Genomic DNA, 10,627 nt, shown 5'->3' on the forward strand with positions numbered 1-10,627 from the left:
GGACGAGAGGGTTTGTTCCCTGCGCCTTAGGGTCGGGGAACGGGTCCTGACTGTCATCTGCGCTTATGCGCCGAGTGGCAGTTTGGAGTACCCAGCCTTCTTAGAGTCCCTGGGGGGGGGGGGGGGGGGGGTGCTGGAAGGTGCTCCACCTGGAGACTCTGTTGTCCTGCTGGGAGACTTCAATGCTCACGTGGGTAACGGCAGCGAGACCTGGAGGGGCGTGATTGGGAGGAACGGCCTCCCTGATCTGAACCCGAGCGGTGCTTTGTTATTGGACTTCTGTGCTAATCACAGTTTGGCCATAACGAACACCTTGTTCGAACATAAGAGTGTCCATAAGTGCACGTGGCACCAGGACGCTCTAGGCCGTAGGTCGATGATCGATTTTGTAATCGTATCACCAGACCTGCGACCATATGTTCTGGACACTCGGGTAAAGAGAGGGGCTGAGCTGTCAACTGATCACCACCTGGTGGTGAGTTGGATCAGGTGGCGGGGGAGGACGCTGGACAGACCTGGTGCACCTAAACGCGTAGTGAGGGTGTGCTGGGAACGACTAGCAGAGGCCCCAGTCCGCGAGATCTTCAACGCACACCTCCGGCAGAGCTTCAACAGCATTCCGAGGGAGGCGGGGGACATCGAGTCCGAATGGACCATGTTCAGCGCCTCCATTGCCGAAGCTGCTGCATTGAGCTGCGGCCGCAAGGTGGTTGGTGCCTGCCGTGGTGGTAATCCCCGAACCAAATGGTGGACACCAGAGGTGAAGGGAGCCACCAGGCTGAAGAAGGAGTCCTATCGGGCTTGGTTAGCCTGTGGGACTCCGGAGGCAGCCGACAGGTATCGACAGGCCAAGCGGAATGCGGCTCGGGCAGTGGCTGAAGCAAAAACTCGGGTGTGGGAGGAGTTCAGAGAGGCCATGGAAAAAGACTTTCGGACTGCCTCGAAGAGGTTCTGGCAAACCGTCAGGCGTCTCAGGAGGGGAAAGCGGTGCTCTACCTGCACTGTGTATAGTGCTGGCGGAGCGCTGCTGACGTCGACTGAGAAAATTGTCAGGCGGTGGAAGGAATACTTTGAGGACCTCCTTAATCCCACTGACGCGTCTTCCAAGGAGGAAGCAGAGTCTGGGGATGAGGGGAATGACCCGCCAATTTCTGGGGGCGAGGTCACTGAGGCAGTTAAACAACTCCTTGGTGGCAGAGCCCCTGGTGTTGATGAGGTCCGCCCCGAGTTCCTGAAGGCTCTGGACGTTGTAGGGCTGTCCTGGCTGACACGCCTCTGCAATGTTGCGTGGAGATCAGGGGCAGTACCCGTGGATTGGCAGACTGGGGTGGTGGTCCCCATCTTTAAGAAGGGGGACCGGAGGGTGTGTTCCAACTACAGGGGGATCACACTCCTCAGCCTCCCCGGGAAAGTCTATGCCAGGGTGCTGGAAAGGAGAGTTCGTCCGCTAGTCGAACCTCTGATGCAGGAGGAACAATGCGGTTTTCGTCCTGGTCGCGGAACACTGGACCAGCTCTTCATCCTCTCGAGGATACTTGAGGGTGCATGGGAGTTTGCCCAACCAGTCTACATGTGTTTTGTGGACTTGGAGAAGGCATTCGACCGTGTCCCTCGGGGTGTCCTGTGGGAGGTGTTGCGGGAGTATGGGGTGTCTGGCCCATTGCTACGGGCCATTCGATCCCTATACAACCGTTGCAAGAGCTTGGTTCGCATTGCCGGCAATAAGTCGGACTCGTTCCCGGTGGGTGATGGGCTCCGCCAGGGCTGCCCTTTGTCACCGGTTCTGTTCATAATTTTTATGGACAGGATTTCTAGGCGCAGCCAAGTGGCGGAGGGCTTTCGCTTTGGTGGCCTCAGGATCTCATCTCTGATCTTTGCGGATGATGTGGTTCTGTTGGCTTCATCGGGTGAGGGCCTCCAGCTCGCACTGGAGCGGTTCGCAGCCGAGTGTGAAGCAGCGGGAATGAGGATCAGCACCTCCAAATCTGAGGCCATGGTTTTCAGCCGGAAAAGGGTGGAGTGCCCACTCCGGGTCGGGGATGAGGTCCTGCCCCAAGTGGAGGAGTTCAAGTATCTCGGGGTCTTGTTCGCGAGTGATGGGAGAAGGGAGCCGGAGATCGACAGACGGATTGGGGCTGCAGCTGCAGTAATGCAGACGCTGCACCGGTCCGTCGTGGTGAAGAGGGAGCTGAGTGTAAAAGCGAAGCTCTCAATTTACTGGTCGATCTACGTCCCTACCCTCACCTATGGCCACGAGCTGTGGGTAGTGACCGAAAGGACGAGATCGCGGATACAAGCGGCGGAAATGAGCTTCCTCCGAAGGGTGGCTGGCATCTCCCTTAGAGATAGGGTGAGAAGTTCAGCCATCCGGGAGGGGCTCAGAGTAGAGCCGCTGCTGCTCCACATCGAAAGGAGCCAGCTGAGGTGGTTTGGGCATCTGGTAAGGATGCCCCCTGGGCGCCTCCTGGGTGAGGTGTTCCAGGCATGTCCCACCGGGAGGAGGCCCCGGGGCAGACCCAGGACACACTGGAGAGATTATATCTCTCGGCTGGCCTGGGAACGCCTTGGTGTTCCCCCGGATGAGCTGGAGGAGGTGGCTGGGGAGAGGGAGGTCTGGGCCTCTTTGCTTAGGCTGCTGCCCCCGCGACCCGGCCCCGGATAAAGCGGATGAAGATGGATGGATGGATGGAAGAAAAATGTATTTGTTTGCTTTGATTTTTTTTTTTTCAGAAAATGCATTTTACATCTAAACCACTATTAAGATAAAACGCTAAATATTAGATCTTAATTTATGATTTGCTTCTGTCGCAGGTGCACGCACACACACTCTTGTTCTCAAGCCTCCATCGACCCAAACTTCACATGTCTGTGATTTCCTGCCACATGAAGTAGAAATAATTGAATTTCTCTGTAATAAAAAAACGCCGTTATATTGTTATTTCAATATACTGTAGTTAGTTAAATCTGCATCAGCAAGTAACTGGTGACATTAGAAACCTGGTGAACAAGTTTTATGTACATACTGGGGGGACGATAGATTAAAAACATCTGATGCAAAGCTTAAAGAAGCCAAATATGTCTTAGTAATCTGTTGTAGAGAGAATATGAGACCTTGTCATTTGTGGTGTAAATAGTCCAAGTGTGCATGAAGTTCAGAATTTGTTTTGTGTACCATCTGTCCTCTATTGAGCTTTGAGACTGCAGAAATTGAATATTGGAAGCCCCCCGTCCCCTTCAAGCACAAACAGCAGCAGCTAAGAGATAAATAATGACAATACCTCTGAAAATGTGTACCTCTTGTATCCTCATATCTTCTTCCAGCTTTGAAAGACTAAGTGTAGCTAAGTGCAGAGTGATATCCCTACAATCCCACTGTAGGACTGCTGCGTGCAGTGTAGTATTCATAACATAGCAGGAAAACTGCATGATGGAAATTTATTGTTTTAATGTACCGGTAAAACTCATTTTCCTTCCTCTCTTCCTTCCTCTGGCCTCTCTCTCTCTGGTCTAACTGAACAGCGTTCATTGTATCCACGGTATCAGATAATAAGCACAGATTCACACCTCACAACGAGCTGTTTCCTGTTTGGATTTGAGTCAAGAAGCTCTTTAATAAAGTCTGGATAACAGGAAGTAGGCCAGTATATATTGTAAAACCTGCAGGTGGCAGACTGAATGCAGTTAGGTGCTGCAGCCACATGGCAAGAACTGGTACTGCAATAACAACGTCTCAATTTGCTCACAGACAACAGAAACCTGTCTGAATTTGTAATTTACAAACATAACAATAATAATAATATTTACTGCAATAATGTGCAAAAGTCTTAAGCCACCTCTCATTGCTTTGTATTTTTCTTGCAACGAGTCAGACTTTCTTGCATTTTCAAAGTCCTTTTGAGCAATAGTTCTCAAGGTTTTCTTGAGGCCTTTCAAAGTTTTTCTTAAGACATTTGTCTGCTTTTCACTCATTTGTAGTCCATTCCTTACACCTTACTCCTCGACCCATGAATCACTCAAACATTAAAAAAAAGAACCTAAATCGGTACTGTTTCTACACATATCAGACAACTTAACAAAGAATCGATTGTAAATTATATCCTTAAGCATTTTGTGTTGTTGCGCAGATGTGCAAAACACATCATTCCTGTTTCTTTAGTTGAATATGTGAAAAATGTCAAAGATAATGCAGTTGGGCATGAAAAAAAATAGCATTTTTGCACCATCAAGGTGATTCCCAAAGAGCTAGTAGCCAAAAACTTGTGTTGCCTTAAAAACTGGACAAGTGGGAGGACAAAAGAAAAAGTGGCAGGGCCAAAAAAACCCCCAGAAAAACAAAAATAATTCCGATGAAAAGTATCTGAAAGTCATGTCTTAAGAAATAGGGAAAAAGTCCAGCAAAGACCTGACACAGGACATGAGAGATAGCAGCATCACCAGAAATGCTCTCAGCGGAAGGTTAAGAATACATTCTTAATGAATGTCTAATTATTATGGAGTGATTCATCCAGACTTGAAAGGTTTGAGTCGGCAGAGAAAAACTATTTAAGCCATAACAACCCAAATAATACACAAAAAACCCCACTCAGATTCATTTAAACAACTTTTATTTATTAAGTTTTTACAAATAAAGTAACAAATTTATTGTATTGCAAAGCGCAAAGTTTTGTTTTTAATAAGAAGCTTGAACACTCTATACTTAGTGCAAAACATACCATTAAAGGCTGTCGATGACTCCTTACATGTATTTATTTATTTTTGTTATTCTCTTTCATTCTTCCATATTTGTTTATTTAAAATCCGACCACGTTTGAACAACGTCAACCACGATACAGAAAAAGGAAAGCAATGAATTAAATTAGGAGCTGGTAGAGACAGTAAAACGGCACATAAAACAAGTGAGAATTCAAAAAAACAAAATGTGAGAGTGGAGCGAGACAAGAAACAAAATCGACATATTTTCAGCAACGCTCACAGAAACTGTTGCTGTTTTCAAGACATCATTTCACAGGAGCAAGCTACATAAAACAGCAAGGAGTTGCATGTATCTGTGACTGTGGCTTTGTGTGTGTGTGTGCGCTGAAAGGCAGAATCTCTTTTATTGTTGTTTTTCTCTCTCTTTTGTTTGTTTTTTTTACATGTGGGCACTTCTACAGTGAAAAGCATAAAGGGTAAGCGAGTCCTGAAGAGGCGAAAACTGGAAAACACATCAACAGGAAACTGATTCTAATGCAAGCGAGTTCAAACTATTGCTACACCGTGCACGCCTCTCCCGAAACACACAATCCTACTTTTCCACTTTAACTCGAGGAAACTTCACAATAAGAGTGCCTGTGCTGGAAAACTTTCGAGCCTTTCACAGTAAAATTCCTCCACAACAACTCCAAAACTTCACAATAACTGCACCCACTTCCAGCAGGGGCATAGCCGTCAAAACCTACTGTAATCTCAGTTTGATATTGATATTATTAAAGTGACAGTTTTAATACTGCATGCAAGGGCATTGCAGCGCAGCAGGTATTCCTTTTATTGTAATCATTGTGTAACAGAGAGACAGTAAAATATGACCAAACCTCAAATCTGCAGCTGCAAAGTGCAGATCCAGGATGATACCTGGCAAATTAAACAGCTCCAGTGAATTAAAGCAGGTAACTACGCCACTTTTTTCCTCCACTGACAAAAACAAATATCAAATGGCACTGAGTTTGTGGCATCATTAAAGGTCTGACAGAATGCTTATATTGAGAACTCAGAAGCAAAGTGGCTCAATGACTATTCACAGCTTCAACCAAACTTGCCAAGTAGTAAAAAAATGTTGCGTTATTTTTCTCGAGGAATATAACGAAAAAAGATCTATGCTCTTTTGCACAAACTTTACAAAGTAATTTACACACAATCTGGCAAAAAGCAATGGAAAGATGCAAAGCTTTGAAGTTTGTACCAAATGTTTAATTTGTGTTACAGGTTAAAAAAAAAAAACAGTAGAGGGTGCCAGATGCTTTGCACGTCCTCCCTTAAATCCATCAATCATCATGACTGCCATCATCTCTGTCATACCTTCACTCAAAAACTCGTTAAAGCTGACTTTTATTTATTTGTTTTTCAATTTCTGTAAAGACAGCTGACAACTGTGCAGCCTCGTTAATATTTTTCCTCATAAAAAATGGCATCGTGGGTTATAAGACCACTGCAGAATTTTTATGGGTCCTGACAAAGTACTGCCTTGTTTTTCTTTATTCCTTTCATTCTTCCAGCTAGTTACTTCCAACTAGTTTAAAATGTATCAGAAAAAGATGATGTCACAGAGTATCTATATGCACCAACCACGTTTTTGGCTACATTTTTTTTTAAAGTTGCATTTTCAAGTGTTAGGTTGCTGCTTATTTAGATATACCAAACCTTTTTTAGACTCAGTTTGACTAATGCATCTAATGCATGACCGGATCACAAGATTACAGCTGTTGTTTACCGTGTCTGAAAGTGTCCAGCTGACTGCTTGGATACTTCCTGTATATGTGACTTCTGCTAGATAGTTAAAGGCTAGCAAACAAACACAGATAATTCATTTGTGACTTGCAAAGGAGGCAGAACAATAGGAAAAAGGACCTATACTGTACATCTTGCACTGGTGACATGCTTTCCTCTGAAGTCCTTGAGGGGGATGCATCAGGTCCCAACAATATTTACACTTCAAAAGAAGTGGCCTAATGCACTGCAGACTACCTCAGCCTATCACAGTGTGCCTTGAGCCTATCACAGTGTGCCTTGGTGGTCCTTTTTACATTTAGTGCCACATCCACATGTGATCTGATCCCTCCAGATACATTTTAACGCCAAGTATAAACAGATTTCAGACATACCTAAACAGGGCCATTAGCCTGCGCTTCTCACAATATTTCAGTAAACCCAAATTATTCTGACAGTAGAGTGCGACATCATGGCCTATATCACATTCCTGGTTAGCTCTGATGGTCTCAGAGTTTCAAATCCTGACAGAAAGCTAAAACGAGTCTTTAATATCAGCTGATCTCACGTTAAAAAGAACATTATGTCACTGTACCACGGCATGCTCTCCCCGGAGGTATGCTGCACTCGGGTCAAAGTACAGAGTGGTCCAAGCTTCGAATACAATCTTCAATAAACTCCCTCCTTAAAACTGAAGAAAAAAATAATAATATACAGCAATAGAAACAACACTGATAACAAACGGTTGCCTTTCTCCGTCTTTGGACGTCAATCTCAACCTTCGTTCAAACGGCAGCAGAGCATTTCACTCCAAATTTCCCCATTTTGCAGAAAATACACTCAGGAGGAATCATCACAAGCCGGCCTAAACGTGCGCGCACATATACACTGCAGGCCTCATCCGCTAAACTTCACAGCAACAACCTTATATCCTCCAGACATTCTGTCCAATGTGCTCACTTTAACCTCCAATGGAGAAGCAACAGGAAGGAAGCAAGGCACTAGTTTAATACCTCCAGCCATCACTAGAGGCTCTAGAGGGGTCGGGGGTAGCGAAGACAAGCGAAAATAAAAGACGGGGGTTTTTTTTTTCAAGTACATTAAAAATGGACACCATTGGTTTTTATACATTCACATTCATCTAACAAAACCAGGGGAGAAAGGGAAGAGGAGGGCTATTTAAAGTGTCTGATAGACAAGTACTGTATTAAGAAAAAAATAGCTAGCTTTACTTTATTATCTAAATATCGACAATCCTGGCGTTCACGCCGGTTTGTCTTTATACTCAGGTCAGTTTCGGCTTTCAATTCACCCATTTATAGAGATGACCTGAAAAAACAGATTGATTAGTTGTTGGTAAGGCATTGGTTTGGAAGTGTGTCCTCAGTAAACTGACAGAAGGACGCTTATTGAAAAAAAGAGAAAGAGAGAGGGGTTACCGATCTCCAAAAATTCGTTTGCGGAAAGCTGTGAATTGAAAGCGAAAGGACCGCAAAAAACTATTCTAAATATGCTTTTTTTTTGTGTGTTTTTAAATTCACCCTAAAACTAATGTTGTCCAACAACATTTGCTAATAACAAACAACAATAATCACAGTGTCTCCACATCATACAGCGATGTGCACATATAACAGGTCCATTGACAGAACACGGTTTTGTTTTTTGTTTCTTTTTAAATAGAACAATCATTAACAACAATAATTATGACAATAATGTACATTGCATTTCAACCCAGATATTGAAACCGACCTAATTATGACACTAAGAACTGAGGCACAGCCCATGAGTCTGACAGCTGCTACACCTCCAACTACGCGTGAGTGTATTTACATGAGCCTGTGAATGACTGTATGCGGCTTTGTGTATCTATATGAATGTCATAAGAGTTGCGTGGGTGTGTGAATGTGTATGCGTCCGATTGCTAGCTGGGGTGGCGGTAGGTGGGTGGGGCAGGGGGCAACAAGGGAACCAACCCGACGACACACACAAAAAAAATGGAATCATCATAGCAGACATTCGAAAAAAAACAGACACAAACTATACATGGATATTATCTTGATAACAAGGTCACTTTTACACACTGAGTTCTCTTGTGTTTGGGCTTTTTTTGTCCTCTTCTAAAAGGTTTCTGCTGTTATTGCTTCAAATTGCAACAGGGAGGTGAAGAGAGAGGGACGAAAGAAGTCGTGAAGCATCTGTTCTGCCCGTTTGGGACCCCCATCGACATAAAGTGAGCTGAAACAGGAAGCTGATGCACTTCCATCTCTCTCTACCTGCTTGAATACTTTGTCACACTGAGCGGTGGGGAGGGGGGAGAAGAAGACGGCGGAGATGCTGGGCTACATCTAGTCTCGATATGTATTTGATTTAATCTTGACTCGCTTTGTGCTTTTAAAGGTTAGGAAGGCTCTCCGACTTCCAAACGACTTCCTGAAACATTCGATTAGAGTTATGCGGACTCGTCTTCTGCTCTCAGCTCACCCTTCTATCTGCTGCCATTTGCATCTCCTCCTGTAATCCTTTGATTTAAGGATGCTAACTGCTGTCAGAAACACTGATGATTTTGATTCCTAACACTAAGCAACAATATCGGTTAATGTGAGGACTATGCAATGCAATGCTCACCCCCAATGGAAGAAATGCATATTTGCACGCTTTTTTGTTGGGATTTCTAGCAGAGACTGATAAACATGGATAGCAGAGGCCTTAAAATCAGTACCAGCAGGAATTGATGAGAAGGTACTGCACGGACACAAAGGCTCAAGTTGGATTTTGTAAAAGCTGGCTACCACATTCTTCCTCCTCCTGAGCCTGATGTAATGTCTTCTGTCTAGTAAGCACGACTCACTAACCCATATTATGTAAAGATATGTTAACTCATGTCAGAGCGTGAAATCCAACAAGTGTAAACCAGCCATTAGAGCAAACATGCAGACAGTTATTGACAGCAAGCCCACATACCCTGTCAGAACCTCTTTGGCCTTTTATCATTGTACTCTGAGTCTTTTTCTTTTGCTACAAGCCCACAGCAGAAAGGCTGTACTTCTTTTCTCTGAAGTGCAGCCTGAAGTGGCTTCTCATGCACACTTTAATTCCTACCCCTGTCTCAACCCCCCCTCCCAACAAAAGAAATAAAATCAATCACACTTTCTAGTCAATCCAGCGATGAACACTCCACTTCACACCAGTCCTCTCAGGCCGTGATTTAAACCGGCCTCGACTCTGAGCCCTACGTGGTCCTCAAGTTGGGTCCTCCCGGGTTACTGACTGATTTCTGCAGGGTATTGGTCACATGGAAAGCTTGGAGTGGCCCCTGGCCTGGAATCTGGCCCTGTGGCGTGGGGTAGGGGCCCAGGGGTTGGGAGGTACTGACCAGCAGAGGCTGTGTTGGTGCTTGGTGTGGGGTGGACAGGCTGTGAGCCGGACCAGACCATTGTGCACTATAGGCAGCAGTTGGGGTGTAGTGGATGAACTGGGGAAGCTGGGGTTGGGGTGGAGTGGAGGAGGCAGGAGGGTGGCATAAAGAGCCCTTTCGGGCAGCCAGAGAGGTAGCGGTGCTGGAGTTTGTTGGGATGTGGGCTGAACCACCTATGCTGCTGGGACACAGCTGGCTGGGAGCGGAGTACTTCCTGCCCAGACTGGCTGACTGGATAACCTGCAGGGGAGGAAAAACGTCATTCAAAATTCTAAATTAAGCATTTTTCTCTTAAATAATTTGATTCTAGTTCCCTGTGCTAGGTAAAGATGTTTTTCAAGGAGTTAAAATTAATTATTAACCAAGCCTGCTTAAAATGTAAGTTAAAAAAAACCCCAAAATACAACCATGCGACATTTATCTTAGCTAAACAAACTGTGTTATTCTCTGCACCACCAACACAGCAGATTCGCTTCATGTCAGGTGGAATTTAATAATTAAATAACCAAAACATTTTTGTAGGAATTTGCATGTCTGAAAAGTAAAAAGTATCAATTTGAAAAATCAATATCACATTGTAATATAATAACTTGTAAATTTTATTGTGTTTTTAAATGGCACATGATGCAAAATAATGCATTTTAATTAAACACCAAAAGATCAGTTGTTAAGGGAATACAATAGCACATCATCCAGAAATCTGGATGTAGTAAAGCAGGCAGGAATCAAACAGCTTTTTGTGTTTTTCCT

General features: G+C 44.6%; 1 protein-coding gene across 7 annotated transcripts in view; it reads right to left on the bottom strand.

Moving 5' to 3' along the window:
- Positions 1 to 4,587: 4,587 nt before the first annotated feature.
- wnk1b (WNK lysine deficient protein kinase 1b) overlaps positions 4,588 to 10,627 on the bottom strand; it is a 97,565-nt gene continuing 91,525 nt past the window's right edge. For all 7 annotated transcript variants that reach the window (XM_085137890.1, XM_085137893.1, XM_085137896.1 and 4 more), the window contains one exon: positions 4,588 to 10,117. In XM_085137890.1, coding sequence (XP_084994016.1) covers positions 9,692 to 10,117 — 426 coding nt within the window. In that variant the 3' untranslated portion in view covers positions 4,588 to 9,691. The remainder of the gene's footprint in view (positions 10,118 to 10,627) is intronic.

This window comes from Neolamprologus multifasciatus, chromosome 17 (genome assembly GCF_963576455.1).
Source record: "Neolamprologus multifasciatus chromosome 17, fNeoMul1.2, whole genome shotgun sequence".
Taxonomy (NCBI): Eukaryota; Metazoa; Chordata; class Actinopteri; order Cichliformes; family Cichlidae; genus Neolamprologus; species Neolamprologus multifasciatus.